Source organism: Cebus imitator, unplaced genomic scaffold (genome assembly GCF_001604975.1).
Source record: "Cebus imitator isolate Cc_AM_T3 unplaced genomic scaffold, Cebus_imitator-1.0 Scaffold757, whole genome shotgun sequence".
Classification (NCBI taxonomy): domain Eukaryota; kingdom Metazoa; phylum Chordata; class Mammalia; order Primates; family Cebidae; genus Cebus; species Cebus imitator.
The window spans coordinates 136,736-155,356 of record NW_016108072.1 but is presented as its reverse complement, the minus strand read 5'-3'; the positions used below and the strand labels follow the sequence as shown (position 1 = coordinate 155,356).

Here is an 18,621-nt window from a genome sequence, read left to right as displayed (position 1 = left end):
GCATTAAGTAAAAGTTTAAAAAATTAAAATTAAAGTCGAAAGTGAATATTCTTTTTGTTTTGAGATAGAGTCTCGCTTTGTCGCCTAGGCTGGAGTGCAGTGGCGCCATCTCGGCTCACTGCAACCTCTGCTTCCCAGGTTCAAGCAATTCTCTGCCTCAGCCTCCCGAGTAGCCGGGATTACAGGCGCCCGGCACCACGCCCGGCTAATTTTTGTATTTTTAGTAGAGACGCGGTTTCACCATGTTGGCCAAGCTGGTCTTGAACTCCTGACCTTGTGATCCACCCACCTTAGCCTCCCAAAGTGCTGGGATTACAGGCGAGAGCAGCCGCGCCTGGAGCCTGTTTCTTTTTCCAGGAAAGGTCGCCGATAACTCTTGTCATCGTATAACTCTTCAACCCAAGTCCGCTCTTTGGCAGGTCCAGATGTGGGAAGACCCCCAAGGAGATACTGCGAGAAGCAGAGAGCGTCCGTGCGAGCGTGAGTACTGAAACCGTGAGCGCCGGACCGACGCACACGCGCAGCCCCACAACAATATCAGTATTTAATTTCCAGTAGAGACAGAATTGAGCCTAATCATCACCAGACTCAAGCCGCCTGCAAGATCTGCAGCGAACTCCAAAAGCTAGACCGGAACTGCCCCGTTCCCTGGAAAGAAAGGCGGAACTTTTGGCCCAAGTCCCCACACTACCGACACGGAGAGCTCCGGAAGGGGACGGTCCGCGCTTGCGTGTCTCCATCTTGCTGAAATAGTCTCCCCTTTCCCTCGGCTGGTAGCTCGTTTGCCACGGGCGGGGTTGCACCTTTCGGCAGGGCGGGGCCCGGCCATGGCGACCGCGGAGCCCAGCGGGCACGCGGTGCGGGTGTCTACCCCGGGATCCCAGCCCAGCGGGGCTCGGGACCGCGCGCCGGGAGCTGCCGGGCCACCCTCCGGACAGATCGGTAACAGAGTCCTCCGGCTGGGGGGGCGCACCCCCGCGGCCGTGGAGAAGCGGGGTCCGTACATGGTGGCGCGCGCACCCTCCATTCAAGCCAAGCTGCGTGAGTGTGGTCCGATGGTCGGGGGTGGTCTGTCCTTGGGCGGGCTGCCACGTACCCGGGGCGGGCTTCGGAGCTCCGTTGGGCCTCGGCCCTGGAGAGAAGGCGTTAGCTGCAGCCTGCTTCCGCCCCTCAAAATCCTTTCGGAAAGAGCGGCCTCCAAGCCTTCGGGAGACGCGGCGGAGTGGGGAAGACCGGCTGACCCGGGCCCTTTAACTTCCAGAGAAGCACCGGGACCTGGCCAAGGCCGTTCTGCGGAGAAAAGGCATGCTGGGGGCCTCGCCGAACCGGCCAGACTCTTCAGGGAAAAGGTCTCAGCAGGCGCTACCTCCTCTGTGCCAACAGCTGTAGAGAAGGCCTTAATCCCCAGGACGGGAGACAGGGTGCTCTGGTTTAAGGCCGAGCTAGCGATTCCCCTGATGCAACCGATCTTTAAAATGGGAAGAGGAACAATCTCCTCTTTTCCTTTAAGGATGTGATAGGATCAGGGAAAGGGCTTCGGAGTAAGGGAGATCTGTGAGTGCACAGGCTCATTTGCTATCATTCTCCTCCTCTTCAGGGAGGAGAATGAGGAAGAGGAGTGTGGGAACGGCTAGACCTGTTTTCGTTTGTTTGTAACAGAATAGTAAACTCGGAGCTGATTAGAACCTTATTCAGTGCCCCCTTTTACAGGTGAGGGTTGAAACTCAGAGAAGTGAATGTTAGAGTTAACCCGAATCCTTTGCCCAAAGACTTGCAGTTTTTGTGTCCTCTGATTAAGTATTGGGAAGAGGGGGCTTTTCCTGGTTCAGGAAAGGGGAAGTGTGCTTTTTCCCAAGAGCTATGGGAGGAGTAGAATACAGGCTGGGCACGGTGGCTCACAACTATAATTCCAGCACTTTGGGAAGCCAAGGTGGTTGGATCACTTGAGGTCAAGTATTGGGAGACCAGCCTGGCCAACACGGCGAAACCCTGTCTCTATTAAAAATACAAAATTAGCTGGGCACGCCTGTAGTCCCAGCTACTCGGGAGGCTGAGGCAGGAGAATCACTTGAACCCGGGAGGCAGAGATTGCAGTGAGCCGAGGTCACACCACCACACTCCAGCCTGGGTGACAGGGCCAGGCTCTGTCTCAAAAAAAAAAAAAGAGGACATATACATTCTAAGGCGCTGTAGCCAGGTACATGGAGCTGCAGGCAGTGGTGGCTGTGACCAGGGAGAAGGCAAGTCAGTAGTGCAGTCAATTCCTTTTCCTTCAGAGTGAGGGCTCTGGCTTCCCCTGTGAAATGCCTATGCTTTCATCTATGCTTGGTCTCTTCTCCCCCATCTCCCTTCAGGTCAGTGAAGTTTAACAAGGGCTATACTGCTCTTAGCCAGAGTCCAGATGAAAACCTGGTGTCCCTCGACTCTGACAGGTGAGTGCTTGCCTTGGAAATACACCCTCGCAAAGCACCTTAGATGGAACTGAAGATCGCTTGATGTCTTTGCTTGTTCCCTGTCTCCTCCAAGGCCCTTCATGTATGTTCCAGGGCTGTTCTCTTCTGAGCAATATCCCTTCCCAGGATGGCTTGGTTAGAAGACTCATAGGTAATCATGCCGCTCTAGAATTTGGAGCACCAATGTCTGGGGGATCATCCTGCCCTATTATGTCTGCATTGTTAGTGAGAGTGACCCTGTCCCTGCCAGAACCAATTGAGGGAACCACTATTACTCAAGGCCTGTTCTGGGCTTGAGTTCTGTTGTGTGTGGCTTTTGCTTCACAAGTCTTCCAGATGCCTTTGCATGCTCTCAACCTTGTGATTTACAGCCGTGCTCCACAGTGCCTCCCTAAACTGACTCTTTTCCTTTTCTCCTAGTGATGGGGAGCTGGAATCCAGATACTCCTCCGGGTATTCCTCTGCAGAGGCAAGTCCAGAGCACCTTTCTGCGCAGGTCCAGGTGGCAGGCAGCATTACCACCACTGCCAAATGCTTGTTTGGTGCCCGCTGTGAGCACAGCACTGTGCCAGACTTCTGGTCTGTTCTACAATCTTCCACTCTGCCCTCTTCCCCCTGTGGAGGTATAGGTGACTAAGGAGGGCTGTTGAGAATCCAGGAGACCAGATACACTCACGGCTGGAAATGATCTCAAAAGTCATGTAAGCTACTACTAGGGAGGCTGAGGCAGGAGGATTGCTTGAGCCCAGGAGTTCAAGACCAGCCTAGGCAATAAAGCAAGACCCTAAAATAAGACTCTAAAGTCTCCTAGGCCACAGCTTGGAAAAGGAATCTTTTTTTTTTTTTTTTTGGTTTTTTGTTGTTGTTGTTGTTGTTTTCTTTTTGTTGTTATTTTTATTTTTTTGTTGTTTTTTGTTTTTTTTTTAGAAAAGGAATCTTTTTGATAGAATCTAGCTAAGTGTTTACTAGTCTGTACTTGAATGTTTTTTTGTAACTGGGTACACATGACCTCCAAGAAGCCTTGCTGCCCACCCTTCCCTCAACACACACATACACACAAGTTTGAGTAGCTCTTAGATAGATCTTCCTTATTAATCCGAAATGGTTCTTGCAGCCTGGGTCCATTGGTCCTTGTCCTGCTTTCCAGTGTCACACAGCAACTCCAGCCTCTCTGAGGTCAGCATTTCTGTCTCTCCCCTGCCCATCCTCCACCAAGCTTGCTTTCTTCCACACTAAACAACTTCTGTTTCTTCAGTTGCTCCATCTGTGAAAACTCAGGCTACAACACTACTGGGATAGCCATGTGGCCATTTTTCTGGAGTGTGTCCCAGATAGAAACCCAGGGATGTAAAGTCGTGTTGACAGCTCATTCCCTTTGACAGAGGTGAAAGCCCTGGGGACCTGACTCTACACCACTGTTTTGTTTTGTTTTGTTTTGTTTTGTTTTAAATAAAGACAGGGTTTCACCATGTTGGTCAGGCTGGTCTTGAACTCCCGACCTCAGGTGACCTGCCCGCCTTGGCCTCCAAAGTGCTTGGATTACAGGCGTGAGCCACCACACCTGGCCTACACCACTGGTTTTTCTTATTATCCTGGAAATCTTGGCTAATCTCTGAGTTTCTGCCACAGAATAGAGGCAGTTTGCAAATTGTGTCCTCCTTAAATGTCTGAGTGTCAAAGATTGTGTCTAAGAGGAAGTCTTACACTTTCCCCAGCCTTACTTATTCTTCATATGCTCAGTGAACTGATGAAACCAACCAACAGATTTCACTTTGCAGGGACCCAGCTCTGCTAGCATCAAAGGATAAGTCTAAGTCTAACCAGCAGTGTGTAGACAAAGCTGCTCACCACACCCTTCCACCGTAGCCCATGTTCTACTACGCTAGCCCATTGTTCTGTGATCTTTATCCCATATTCTTCAGCCTTGATAGAGACTAGTCTGGGCTCCCTGTGGGAACAGTCAGGGCACTGATTTTCACACATAATTGGGAACTTGATATTTATATGAATGCCTCAGGATTTAGTGAGAAGAGATCCCCTGGGGTCAGTGACAGTGAAGCCTGGACAGTACTAAGGCTTACTGCTGGCTGAGGCACAGGTAGGAGAAAGTGGCACTTTGTCCTGTAGTCTAGGGATTGTGGGGTTGGCCTGGCAGGCGGGGAGTGGGCGTGGACAGGAAGCCCTGATAAGGGAATGTGGGCCTGTCTTTTGGGCAGCGGTTATTTCTGCTTTGCATCTTGGCCTATAGTTCCCTCTTCTCCTTCTCTTAGCAGGTGAACCAGGATGTGAGCCGGCAGCTGCTTCAGGATGGGTATCACCTGGATGAGATTCCAGATGACGAGGACTTAGACCTCATCCCCCCTAAGCCCATGGCTTCTTCAACGTGCTCCTGCTGCTGGTGCTGTCTTGGGGACTCTTCCTCCTGTACCCTCCAGTAGACATTACCCTCCAAAATGGGCCCTGTTCACCATGAGGCCTACAGAGCCCTGTTGGCCACTCAGCTCACAGAGTGCAGTGAGCACTGGGGTCACTGACCCCTAGAAAGTGACCTGCAGGTAGCCCTTACCTGTTGCTTCTCAGGCCAGAGGCCCCCATCTGGGCTGTGGGGTGATAGGTAGGATTCTGCAGATTTCCTCTGCTGCTGGAGCAGAGTTTGGAGAAGCCACTTTAATAAGGGCAGGACAGAGGAATTCTGGTTCTTGTGGTGGGTGACAAAGGTAACTAAGGAAAACAGTTGCAGACAGCTTGACTGGTATTTGTCATGGTGCTTCGGGGAGGCACAAAGAGCTCTTGTGCCAGGCTGGGCTAGGTAATGTTGTGTGGAGGCAGAAAATAGCACTTTATGGTTTATAGCTGGCAATCCAAAAAAGAGGTTAACTGTTTTGAGAGCAGTTCGAGAAATTCCATTTGCCCTGTTCTTCCTGGCTGTAAGACGGGTTGCAGGCGTGACCTTCAAGAGAGCATAAAGTGAGTCCTTTTGTCCCTCTTCAGGCTGCACCTGTCTATGACAGGGATAGCAAGTTGCCTAATGACACAGCATGATCCTGGCTTCCAGAATCCCTGGACCTGGGGCATCCCCAACTGGTCCAACTGTCTGGGTGAGTTTAGTGACTCTGGTTCGCCCTTCCCTAGTTAGAGAAAAGCTGCTTCAACATGTTCATATTTATTTATTTGTATTTCCTTGGTCTGGGCTTGTTTCTTTCCCAGTCTTGGAGCTAAAGATTGGGTGGAAGGTACTGGGGCTGGCCCCAGAAGATTGCAGTTTTTGTTAATACCAGCAGAGGGAGCTACAGGAGAGCAGTCCAGTGCCTTCCTATTTGTTTCGCTTTTTAAACTTTTGAAAAGTAGCAATGGGTGAGTGGGTATAGAGCAGTGTGGGCTTTGTCCTAGACTGAGGCTTACAGACAGGAATGGGAACAGAGACCTAGGCCAGCTCCTAGGCCCTTGGCTGAGATCAGTCGGTCAGCGTAAAGGGGCTCCTCCCTTCTGTCCGGTGTGGACCATTCCATTGCCAGATTCTTCTGGTCACAGCATGGGCCTCATTGGATACTCAGGATTGGGCTCTAAGCAGACCTCTGGGTGTAACACAGCCTCTTTCAGCCCCCAGCCCAAACACAGCAGAAATAGGCATAATTTCTGCTGTGGTACCCCCTGCTCCCATATTGGAGAGTGTCTCTTGCTACACAGTATACCAAGCCTCTTTCTAGAATTTTTTTCAATAGGTGTTTTTTGTTTCGTTTTTTGGCCTCACCCAGGACCATGGTGAGTGTTCTGCTTTGTTTTATTGGAGACAGGGTCTCTGTCACCCAGGCTGGAGTACAATGGTGCAGTTATAGCTCACTGCAGCCTCCACCTCTCAGGCCCAAGCAGTCCTCCCACATGGTGAGCTTTGAATGGGAATAGACAGGGTTCCCAGCCCAGTAGTCGGGATTGGGGTATAGGTTCCACATGGGAAAATATCCAGTCTCTTGCTTTACTCAGTGTTCTATGATCACTGGAGGCATATGAGAGACAGCACACTCTTTGCTCTACCACAAGGGGTGACTGGAAGATGAGAAAGTCTAATAAAAAGATACGGCGTTATTTGTTATTTGTCAGACAAGTGTCCTCACGATGGTAATCCTGTGAGTGCTTGATGGACATCTTTGTGTTTTTCTCAAACTGTGGAAGTTTGAGAGGAATATGCAGTATCTGGGGGCTGACTTACTCTCCTAGCTAGCAGCATCACGGCAGGAAGATAGGACAGAGACCAGAGCCATGCCAACTTGGGGTTGGGGGAGAGGAGGCAGATGGTTACTCTGTTCTGGAATGGGACTCTGCAACTCTACGCAGGTGGCTAATATTCTGAGCACTTTGTGCAGATGCCTGCGGGGAGCACGAACATCTCCATCCTGACCCCCTTCACCATCCACAGAGATGGGGGCCTTGTGTCTGCAGAGGTGAGGTGAAGTGCACATGTGGAAAGGGATCAAACATAGTACAGTGTAAAGACAGCGGTGTGGGTGGAAGGACCCAGCGCGTGCTGGGAGGTGGCTGTGGAAGCTAAGTATAGAGCCACGTCTCTGTCGGAGGTGGTCAGGGCAGAGTAGCCTGGGTGTTTAGCAGCTGCTGGGGTGAGGGTGGCAGGACCCCAAAACCAAGGCCCTCTGTTGTATCAACTCTGGCATATTCAGCTGCAACTGCCCTTGAAGAAGAGGTTTCTAAGCTGGGTCCCATGTAGGAGGGTGTTACCCTGTAGAAAAAGCTGAAGGGACCTGGTGGGACATTATGCAGTGAGGCATGGTAGAAACGGTCAGTTGTTTAGGGCCAGTAGCCACATACCAAAATACCACCAATGTGCCCAGGGCCAAACTGCCTTAATTCAGAGTGCTGGGTGTTCTGCAGGTGACAAGGGGTGTGTCCAGGCTCACCTCCCAGACACGAGTGGTACCATATGGTGTTTATGTACTACTCTACCGAATGCTTGGCTTGCACCTCTACAGCTCTGTACATTTATAAGAATAAATGCAATCACACTAGTTGAGCTGTGTCTATGTTGCATTAGGATTTTAAAGAAAGGTCTGGATATCCTGAAATGAAGAAATAGCTTTAGTCTACTACAGCAATTCCTTCTGGAAACTCCCTCCCCTTTCTGCTCTTCCCAGGGGGCACCACTTTCAGGCCTGTTTCATTGGACAGCATGAGTGAAATAGGCCCTTACAAGTCACTTCTCTAAAATGGGTTCCCTTTAGCAGACTTTTTCTAGCTCATCTTTTTTGTTTTTTTTTTGAGACAGAGTCTTGCTCTGTCGCCCAGGCTGGAGTGCAGTGGCATGATCTCAGCTCACTGCAGCCTCTGCCTCCTGGGTTCAAGCAATTCTCCTGCTTCAGGCTCCCAAGAAGTTGGGATTACAGGTGCATGCCACCACGTCCGGCTTATTTTTTTAGTGGAGATGCAGTTTCACCATGTTAGTCAGGCTGGTCTCGAACTCCTCACCTCGTGATCCACCTGCCTCAGCCTCCCAAAGTGCTGGGATTACAGGCATGAGCCACCGCGCATGGCCTCCAGCTCATCTTTATTGTTTTTAGCTGAAGAAAATTTGAAGGCAAAAAAAACACAGGAGATTTTTTGAAGGTGGTTTCCTGGAACTCTAGTGTGGGCAGAAGCCCAGAAAGATTCTTTTCTTTGAATTTAAACCTTTACCTCACAGGAAGGAGCCAGTGGATTAAGACTGATTAGTCTCGGATGACAGTATCTACGATTGCAGGTCAGAAACGTGAGCAGCGACAGACAGCCAACAGCCTCTCGCAGGTGTGTCCCACCCCTGGAGCAGGGCATTGGGAGAGATTCCCTCTTACGTATTTCGTGCCAGCTTAGGAAAGCTAACTGGGCTTCTTCTCACAATGAAAATTGGCTAGTTCAGTTCCTGAGTCCCTGTAATCTGCAACAGTTGAGTATGTTCTAGAGAAGGGGTTGACAATCAGTAGTTTGGGCTTTGCAGGCCATACGGTCTAGTGCAACTCTTCAACTTTGCCCCTGTGGCTTGAAAGCAGCCAGACAGTATATAAATGAACAGGTTTGGCCAGAACTGGCCTGCCAGCCTGGTTTGCTGACCCCTGCTCTAGGGCCAATTGAAAAACGGGAGCAAAGAATCTTGCACTGATGATTGGTGTATCCTTTGAGCCACCTTCTCTCTGTAGGGCTGAAGGACCCAAGGCCTGCTTGCAAGCTGTGCCTCTGAGGCTGAAGCTGGCTTCCTCTTCCACTCCTTCCCATACAAGTGTTCTGGAGTATAGTTGACCCACCCCCAGGAAACTGTGAAGTAGGAATAAAGCAAAAACTGGGGCATCATGCAAGGAGGGCACTTTGGCCCATTTTAGGAACAGGTACCCCAAAGGCTGAGTGCTCATTACCCCACAGCCTCAACACAAGTGACTTTTAATTGCTTTGACAGAACAAGAGGGTGTAAACAATGTTAGTCCACAGGACTGCCCTTTCCCTTCCCTCCTCTGCAGCTGAGGAAATGGGTAGTCCCAGGGTAAGAACACTGTTCTTGGAAATTACCTGACCTCTTGCTCTGACAGATGCTGAGCTAATGCTGGGTCACAGATTTTGCTGGCTAGCCTAGAGCCATAGGCTAGAGCAGAGTTGGCAAGAGCCTGGCTCAAGTGTAGTCAGGAGTCACTACCTTCAGGCTCCCTCCTCCACCCCAGCTCTTCCAGGGTGTACCTAAGGGGTCCAGAGCAAGAAAGGGGGCTTGAGCTGAGCCTGAGGAGGTGAGGCTGGCTGGAATTTAGGGTGACTGGCAGAGGAGAGCTAGGGAGGCTGTGGCCTCTACAGCAAACAGCAGGCACGGAATATCAGCAGATTCTTCGGCTCAGTAAGCTTCAGTGAGACGCTCTCATTGGCCCCAATGAAGAGCACGCTGCCACGCTGCAGAGGGATTGGCATCTGGGCTATTGGTGTGCTGGCTGTCACTGTTCCCTGTACCATCAGGAGGATGCTGGCAGAGTCCAGTGCCAAGACCTTGTATTCAGTGACGGAGCCAGGGACCTGGGCAGGGAGAAACAATAGCAGTGCAGCTTAGACTCTGCTCTCATCAGTTCATGTGCCCAGGACAGTCCCCAGGGCACAAGGGAGAGCTCTGCCATCTTCTCCCACAACCCAGGCTCAGCATGGAGTCCTGGTCCCTGGTACAGGGAGGAGGGGGCAGGCCCTGGGCCACCCCCCACCAAGTGGGCTTGACAGGAAACCCAACCCCAGGAGTCCTCCACATCATGACCCTTGCCAGATTTTCATGGCACACGAAGGACACCTGCCATGGCCCCTCACTCACCTCCATCTTCATAATGGTGAAGTCTGGCACAGGGGGGTCATAGATTGAGAGGTAGGGGTCTTCCTGACTCCGTGTTGGGCGAAAGAGCCTGTCCTTGCTGGAGCTAGGGGTATAGCTGAGCATTTCACACAGGGTTGGCACGTCAATGAACTTGGGTGTCAGGCCAGCACGCACTGTGTTGTCTGAACACGCCATGCACTCCACGCAGTCTGGAGAGACAGTTGTTATGTGCTAAGCTGGTGAAGTATGACTTGGCTCTCCAGCTCTGGGCCTCTTAACCTGAGCTTGAACCCCATGCCAAGTTAGGCAAAAGCTTCCATGAATTGTATTCTCTGGGATAATGGGGCTAAGATAATCAAATACCAAAAACAGGTGACAGGTCACCCATTATTGTCAGAGGGGAGTCATGTTAACCCCTGGAGGTTGGGGAGCCCCAACTCTCATCTCCAACTTCTAGCACAGCATCCTGTGCGTGAGGCATGTGTGGATAAGCAGCCAACAGCCAAAAGGTGGCATCCTTCTGTGGCAACATCCATATTGTAGTGTAAAAATCGCTGGATAGGTAGGACAGACAGGCAAAAGCTGTGAAATAGAACAGCTTTGATCCAGTATAGCCTGGGTTCAAAGCGTGGTTCCCACACTGGCTAGCAGGGCTTAAAATCAGAGTAGCATGACACAGGTTTGGTGGCAGGATTCAAGCCATGTTCAATGTGAAATGCATTCATCATCCCTACCAGCTGTCTCCTGCTGCGCCCAGGAACCCTCAGGTCAGCGCTGTGTGGTCCTTGGAGGTCTCCTTGACCACCCTTCCCCCTCTTTTGTCTAGATAGGGAAACAGGGCCTAGCAGGGATGGCAATGGGACTGACTGCTGAAATGAGGCTCACCTCCTTTCAGATAGGCATGGGGCACATTGGCCTCCAGAAACATGGCCTCCCCAGGCTTCAGGGTAAGCAGGTTCAGGAAGTAGATGGCAAAGCAGCCGATATCACCTGGGTACTGCTGGTGCAGCTGCATCAAAAGCTCCCCAGAGATGTCCTCCATGTTGTTTCCGGCAGCCACTGAGGGTCACAGAGCACCCCAAGGTCACTTAGGGGGATACTCAGTGCTGTTCATAGCCCCACCCTAGCCAGGGAGTCCTGGGAAAAGTTCCCTGCCCACAGGAATCCAGAAGCCAAAGTAGCCCTGTCCTTCTGGCCACACCTTCAGCCCTTTGGGGTCCAGCCTTGCTTGATACTCCACTTCATACAAATGCCATCTTAGGCCACTCCAGACAGCATGAAGCAGAATGAGCCAAGGGCCAAAATGTGCCCTGGAGATGATAGGGGAAAATGAGCTCAGCCTGGGTAGAGTGGCAAGGGCAGGCTTTTTAATTTTTTAATTTTTTTTTTAAGACAGTCCTGCTCTGTCTCCCAGGCTGGAGTAGAGTGGTGCCATCTAGACTTACTCTAACCTCCCCGTCCCAGGTTCAAGTGCTTCTCATGCCGCCTCAGCCTTCCGAGTAGTTTGGATTACAGGCACACGCCACCATGCCTGGCCAATTTTGTTTTTGTTTTTTAGATGGAGCCTTGCTGTATCACCCAGGCCAGAGTGCAGTGGCACAATCTCGGCTCACCGCAACTTCCGCCTCGCCTGGCTAATTTTTGTATTTTTAGTAGAGATGGGGTTTTACCATGTTGGCCAGGCTGGTCTCAAACTCCTGACCTCAAGTGACCCACCTGCCTCAGCCTCCCAAAAGTGCTGGGATTACAGGCATAAGCCACCACGCCCAGCCAGCTTCTTTAAAGTGAGGCAGGGGGTCTGGCATGGTGACTCATGCCTGTAGTCCTACCACTTTGGGAGGCGAAAGCAGGCAGATTGCCTGAGCTAAGAAGTTTGAGACAAGCCTGGGCAACATGGTGAAACCCCGTCTCTACTAAAATATAAAAAATTAGCTGGGCATGGTGGTGCATGCCTGTAATCCCGCTACTCAGGAGGCTGAGGCAGTAGAATTGCTTGAACCCAGGAGGCAGAGGTTGCAGTGAGCCAAGATCACGCCGCTGCACTCCAGCCTAGGACAACAGAGCAAGACCCTGTCTCAAAAAATGAAAGCACATACACACACACACACACACACACACACACACACACAGAGAGAGAGAGAGAGAACAGGAAAAAATATGCGTGGGTAAAATAAATGGTGCCCTAAGGCTCAAAGGTAGTAGGGAAAGAAGTTGAGACCTCATCACCTATGCCACATAAGCTCACTGCTGGGAGTCTGTTCTGCTTTGTGATTCTTACTGCTTGTGTTGACTCCCCACCTTTGGGGTGACATGACCACACCCATCACAGTCATTTCCTGAACTCTTCTTAGCACAAGGTCAGGCACACAGCAGGTAAAGGAAAGATCAAACGACTGAGCGCTGGAGGCATCAGGCCTTCCCAGGAGAGGGAGGATGCTCTTGTCCCCTTCCTGCCTCTTTAGCTCCCAGATACAAGTCCCTACATGGAGGGCAGCTGTGAGGCTGGGGAAAATCTCAGAATGCCTAGGTGGAAGGCATCCTAAGAGTCTTCTACGCTGGCCGGGTGCGGTGGCTCACGCCTGTAATCCCGGCACTTTGGGAGGCCAAGGTGGGCAGATCATGAGGTCAGGAGATCGAGACCATCCTGGCTAACATGGTGAAACCCTGTCTCTACTAATATATAAAAAATTGGCCAGCCATGGTGGTGTGAGCCTTTAGTCCCAGCTACTCAGGAGGCTGAGGCAGAACTGCTTGAACCCAGGAGGTGGAGGTTGCAGTGAGCCGAGATCGTGCCAGTGCACTCCAGTCTGGGCAACAGAGCGCGACTCTGTCTCAAAAAAAAAAAAAGTCTTCTACGCCAGTCTGCCTCCAGCCATCTGGAGAAGATGACTGATTGGGAAACAGCACTCAGCCAAGGGCCCTGCTCCACAAAGACTAGGAAAGCAATGCTAAGTTGCCAACAGGTCACCTAAGCTGGGCCCCTTCTAGTGTTCCACTTGGGCAGAGGAGTTGAGAACCCTGTCCCCAGAGTCTGGTATCTGCAGGGGAGCCCAGGCCAGAGTTCGGCACCCACCCAAGAATATAACCATGCCCACCTTGCTGCGAGATCCGCTTCACCAACAGGTTGAGCTGTTCCACCACCACCTTCTTCTCACTCTTCATCAGGTGGGAGAAACAGCTCTTCAGAGCAGAGGCCACAGCCTGGGAGTCACGGCTCATGCTCTGCTTCAGGTGTGTTGCTGCATCACCTCCAATCAGGACCTGGAACTCGGGTACCTCTGCAGGAAGGCCAGGCCCAGGGCCCATATCAGGAATGTTAAGATGGAACCCACACAAGTAGGGAGTTGGAAGAGGCGTTCCCATCCCAGCCCTAACCAAAGTGCCAGCAGTGATAAGCAAACTTTGCAGTGGAAACCAGTCACTCACCACCAGCCCTTGGCAACCACACCTGAGCCTGGTCTGGCCCACTGGCTCCAAAAACTGCTTCATGAGGCCCTTCAGTGCCTGTGACATGTGACCTCTGTTCTCCGCCAATGTTCCTACTATCATCTGGGTTCCCTAGGTATCCCTGGCCCAATACACATGCCCTCAGCATTCTGCCCAACTTACTCTTCAGAAAGGTTACAATCTCCTCAACAGGCCGGAAGCCACACAAGCCCTGGAAGGGGGTGAGGGCAATGGCCATCTCTGGCTTATGGTTGGCATCGGGGTAGTGCTGTGGAGCCTGGAGGTGTAGCTTCTCTGCCAGCTCCTGTGGGGTGGCCAGGGGAAGAGGAGGACGGTGAGGGTAACCATTAACTAGCAGGGACACCAGTGCTACCCAGCCCCTGCTCTCTACCCTCCTCAGTCGCAGGATGGCAGTGGTTGCCTACTTCTGGCAAGGAGCCCAGTCAAAGCATGATGCAGAAACTTGGAGTTCAGCCTACCCAGGGTAGGGAAATGGGCCAAATCCAGGGGACAGCTGGGGTGGATTCTAAGAGGCTTGGTCTGTGAATCAGGAAACCCAAACACCAGGCCAAGCTCTGACATGAACAAGCTGTGTGGCTTTCAGCAAATCCCTCCATTCTCTGGGTCTTACTTTGTGTATCTAGAAATAAGGCGTTTTGGCTGGGTGCAGAGGCTCACGCCTGTAATCCCAACACTTTGGGAGGCTGAGGCAGGCAGATCACTTGAGGAGTTTGACACCAGCCAGGCCAACATGGTGAAACCCCGTCTCTACTAAAGATACAAAAATTAGCCAGGCATGGTGGCACATGCCTGTAAATCACAGCTATTTGGGAAGCTGAGGCAGGAGAATTGCTTGAACCAGGAGGAGGAGGTAGCAGTGAGCCGAGATCACACCATTGCACTCCAGCCTGGGTGACAGAGTGAGACTCCATCTCAGAAAAAACAAAAAGGAGTTTGGATCCACAATTACTTAGGATAGGACTCAGGCTTGTGTAGGGAGACTCCATGGGGTGGAGCTGAGGGTACCTGCCCTGCCCTGCAAGTTGAACTCTTCCTGAAAGCAGATGAGTAAATGGCAGATACGAATAGACCTGGGCTAGGTGAGGGAAGACCAGGAACAAGCCCCTTGGAATGAGCTTAGAGAAACCCCTGGCACTGGCCACTCAGCTGTTTGCTTAGACTTAGTTGCTGCATGTGTCACCACCATCTGGCTTTGCAGAGCTAAACTGGGAGTTGTCAGCCTGGATTTGGCCTTGGGCAGGAGCCTGGCATGGGTGGGGTAAAAGCGGCAGTAAAAGTCATGGGAGGGCCTCAGCATAAGCCTTACTCTACCCTGACCTCTGCACCCTACTCTGTCCTTTACCTTGTTGGGGTGTGCCTGGATGGACAGGGCTGTTTCGACTGAGAGCACTTTGAAGAGGAAGGGCAGGTTGCCATTAAAGGTGTCCTTGACCTTTGAGCCCAAGCTGTCCTGGTTCTCAGCAATCCACTGTCCAAGGGTTTTCTGTGAGATGCGGTTGTCAAGGATCTTGGCATCCCCTCGGGGGTGAGTCCCCATCCACAACTGGAAAAACAGGAAATTTGGGAGTGGGGGGAAGAAATCTGGCACCCCGAGTTGGCCTGTCCCAAATGGTTATGCTGTGCTCCCCACAGGGCAACTGAGTCCTAGGAAAGGCCTCCCAGGTCTGAATACAAATGTTCATGCCATCATGGACATACAGGCAGCAGACCCAGGTCCTGTGAGGGGTTAACATACATCTTCCAGTTTCAGAAGCAGGGGTAAAAGCCTTCCTATGCTTTGGCTTTTTCTCCACTAAATAGGCAGGATAAATATTTTAGGTTAATAAAAATGCAAAAGAAAACAGTCGAAGTAAAAAAACTTAATTGTCAAAGATGGCGGAATTAAAATTCACTAAGTGCTGAGAGTGGCTGGGGGAGGAGAATGCTGGAAATCTCAGCCTATTATGATAAAACCTCTCTTCTTGTGGTACCACGATAGTCTATCAGCCTGAAGAGCCAAGTGGGCCTCCTCCCTCTTTGCTGCCTCACCCTTCCCAGCTGATTCTTACTTGTCTCAGGCCCTTTCTCCTGACCTGCGGGGAGAGTAGGCTGAAATAGGGCCCGAGGCTCACCTCTGCATAGGGCTTGTCCTCTGCGATCTGGGCCAGTGGGTCACTGCTGGCCAGCAGCCGCGCCACTTCGCTGTTAGAACCCATCTTCCCCCAGGCATACTGCTGCACCGCACAGGAAAGTGGGAATACTGGGGGTACAGACAGAGGGTCAGCTGCCGCTCCACTCCTCAGGCCCCACCTTAGTGTCCCGGGAAACCAGGCAAGAGCTGGGGGTGCTCACTTGGGAGAGTCAAATAACGGGTTTGTAGGCTGTTGGACGAGACCCACCTCCGCTGCAGGCCTCGATGTTCCCAGCTGTCAGATGGGCAGCAAGGACCTTGTGCTGACCTGAGGCCGGGTGGCGAGGAGGGAGTGGGCGGTACCCATCCCACGGCACCCAGTCTGGAAGGCCCCCTCCCCTCGGAGGTCAATCCCCATTGCAGGTGACCCCTCCTCTGCCTGGCACCCACCCATCTTTCCGCAGAGCCCCAGGAGTGGACTCAACCTGGCCGACTATCCCAGGATTCGTCCCCAGGACGCGCCTCACCCACCACACTTGCCGACACCACGGCCAATGGCTCACCTCGCGGAACGGCCATACTCGCCCCTTAACGCTTGGCTTAAGCTCGTAAGCCTTTCCCGGCAGACCCCGCGGCCCTCTGCTCCCAGAGCTTCATGGGAAATGTAGTTCCCAGAGCGTTCCGCTCGGCCCATGGGCACCCGGCCAGAGGCTTCCGGCCGCAATTTTCGGTCTCTGCATTCATTCATTCCTTCCGTCGCCGGACACAAAGGTATTGAAAACCAGCTAAGTACCACGCACAGTTCTAAAGGCTGGAGTATACATCAGAAAGCAAGATAGCCTTCCCTCTGCCTTTGTAGAGCGCTTACATTCTAGTGAAGGCAAGACCGACAAGTATTGTAAGCAAATCACGTAGTGTGTTGAAAGGTCAAGGCCACAAAAAGTAAGGGGGGGCAGGTAGAAGTGGGAGTCAGTTTACAGAATTTCAAAGGCTATCTGGGCAAGCCTTATTGAGGTGAGGTTTGGGCCCAGACTTGGCGGTGAGGAACGCAGGAGTGTTCTGTGGGGAAGGAAATAGCCACAGCGGGAGCCAGAGCAAGGCGGCAATATGGGACTGTGCTGGGCATGTTCGGGAGTGACCAGCAAGGAGGCCACTGTGGCTGGAGCAGAGTGAGCAAGAGAGGGGCAGTGAGGAAGTCCGAGAGGAGAGGCGAGGGCAGAGCTTTGCAGGCTATTGTGAGGACTGGGTTTTACTCAGTCTCTCAGCAGTTAGAGATTTGAGCAAAGAATTGCTGTGATGTGAGTAGGGACATACTAGTGATGATGGTAAATGTCACATGTAACGCCCTTCACTTCTCTGAGCTTTGTAGAATGGGGTGAATAATGCCAGCCTGATACGCTTGTTGGAGGGTCAGATGGGATGATGTGTGACATCTGTAAGGTAGTCAGTGCTCTGTGCTCCTCTGATCCTTCCTGTCCCAGGTGCTGCAGAAAGTCAGAACCCCAACTCCTCCTCCAGGCTGAGCTGCTTACAAGTTGCACACAGAAAAGTCAGGGGAGTTACCAAGAGCTATGCATAGGGAAGGATGGGGTTGGGCCTTGGCTCTGCAGTAATCTTGCTGTATCCTGTGGAGAAAGGCGTTGACATCCAGACCTCCCCAGTCAACAGCTTCCTAGGAGGAGGGCAGTCAGCTGGAGGGACTCAGGAGCACAGCAGTAAAAGCTCCAGGGAACCTGGAATGAGGGGTTACAGTTCCCGAGTCTACCCTCATCACCTTGGCAATACCCTGATTCCCACAGCCTCTACCTCATGTGCCCAGGGGAAAGAGGGGATGCTGTTTTCCCTGTAATGCTCTGCCCAGGTGTGGGTATTTACCTCACCTCCCCTGGGGTCCTCTGGCCCAGATAAATCAGCCTGCATTTCAAAGGAAGCTTTACCACACACTAAAGAATAATAAAATGGATAACACAAGACTCATGAAACAACGTAGCTCAATAACTTCTACTTTGGAATACCACTCCTTCCCCTCATCTCCACTCCCCAAGTGATATGGTTCAGCTCTGTGTCCCCACCCAAATCTCTTCTCGAATTGTAATCCCCACATGTCGAGGGAAGGACATGGTGGGAAGTGACTTGATCATGGGGGTGGTTCCCCACGCTGTTCTCATGATAGTGAGTTCTGACCTGAGCTGATGGTTTTATTTTATTTATTTATTTTCCTTTTTTTTTTTTTTTTAAGACAGTCTCGCTCTTATCCGCCAGGCTGGAGTGTAATGGCATGATCTCGGCTCACTGCAGCCTCTGCCTGGTTCAACCAATCCTCCTGCCTCAGCCTCCCAAATAGCTGAGATTACAGGCGCCCGCCACCATGCCCTGCTAATTTTTGTATTTTTAGTAGAGACAGGGTTTCACCGTGTTGGCCAGGCTGGTCTTGAACTCCTGACCTCAGGTAATCCGCCTGCTTCAGCCTCCCAAAGTGCTTGGATTACAGGCATGAGCCACCGAGCCCGGCCAGAGCTGATGGTTTTAAACTGTGGCACTTCCTCATTCTCACTGTCTCCTGCTGCCATCTAAGACGTGCCTTGCCTCCCCTTCACCTTCTGTCATGATTATAAGTTCCTGAGGCCTCCCCAGCCATGTAGAACTGTGAGTCAATTAAACCACCATTTTTTTTTTTTTTTTTTTTTAAGCGAAGCGTTCTTGTTCCATTGCCCAGACTGGAGTGTAGTGGCACGATCTCGGCTCACTGCAACCTCTGCCTCCTGGGTTTTAAAAAGCCTTGCTTGTAAGCCATTGTGGAGTTCCAGTCTTAAGTATTAGCTGCCTGATTCTCCTTGCTTGGCATCTGCAATAGTTGTCACACTTTCTTTTGCTGCAGGTCCCAGTGTCACTGTTTGGCCTTTTTTTTTCTTTGAAACAGAGTCTTCCTCTGTTGCTCAGGCTGGAGTGCAATGGCAATCACAGTTCATTGCAGCTTCTACTTCCAAGACTCAAGTGATCCTCTCACCTCAGCCTCTTGAGTAGTTGGGATTATAGGCGCATGCCACCACGCCCTGCTAACTTTTTTATTTTTTAGTTTAAGAGATTGGGTCTCTGCCGGGTGCAGTGGCTCACGCCTGAAATCCCAGCACTTTGGGAGGCCAAGGAAGTCAGGAGTTCGAGACCAGCCTGACCAACATGGTGAAACCCCATCTCTACTAAAAATACAAAAATTAGCCAGGCATGGTGGCACGTGCCTGTAATCCCAGCTACTCAGGAGGCTGAGGCAGGAGAAT

At 51.7% G+C, this 18,621-nt stretch overlaps 2 protein-coding genes across 7 annotated transcripts; one reads left to right on the top strand and one right to left on the bottom strand.

Moving 5' to 3' along the window:
* The first annotated feature begins 310 nt into the window (after positions 1–310).
* On the top strand, positions 311–7,473 carry FAM219B (family with sequence similarity 219 member B). Of its 3 annotated transcripts, XM_017519590.2 has the most exons (6): positions 311–1,041; positions 1,262–1,349; positions 2,355–2,432; positions 2,874–2,922; positions 4,724–4,851; positions 5,465–7,473. In XM_017519590.2, the coding sequence occupies exons 1-6, from the start codon at positions 828–830 to the stop codon at positions 5,493–5,495; spliced, it is 588 nt and encodes a 195-aa protein (XP_017375079.1). In that variant the 5' UTR covers positions 311–827; the 3' UTR covers positions 5,496–7,473. The 3 variants fall into 3 exon arrangements, with proteins under 3 accessions (XP_017375079.1, XP_017375078.1, XP_017375077.1); XM_017519589.2 differs by having other exon boundaries at positions 314–1,041; positions 4,727–7,473; XM_017519588.2 differs by having other exon boundaries at positions 326–1,041; positions 4,724–7,473.
* Positions 7,474–7,995: 522 nt separating this feature from the next.
* MPI (mannose phosphate isomerase) lies at positions 7,996–16,017 on the bottom strand. 4 transcript variants are annotated; one of them, XM_017519584.2, is made up of 8 exons: positions 15,910–16,017; positions 15,348–15,475; positions 14,579–14,779; positions 13,378–13,519; positions 12,864–13,046; positions 10,654–10,827; positions 9,769–9,977; positions 7,996–9,485 (listed from the first exon to the last, which is right to left on the bottom strand). In XM_017519584.2, exons 1-8 carry the CDS (start codon positions 15,923–15,925, stop codon positions 9,267–9,269), a joined length of 1,272 nt encoding a protein of 423 aa, XP_017375073.1. In that variant the 5' UTR covers positions 15,926–16,017; the 3' UTR covers positions 7,996–9,266. The 4 variants fall into 4 exon arrangements, with proteins under 4 accessions (XP_017375073.1, XP_017375074.1, XP_017375076.1 ...); XM_017519585.1 differs by having other exon boundaries at positions 9,095–9,485; positions 15,797–15,952; XM_017519587.2 differs by lacking the exon at positions 15,348–15,475 and having other exon boundaries at positions 9,095–9,485; positions 15,910–16,001.
* Positions 16,018–18,621: the final 2,604 nt, after the last annotated feature.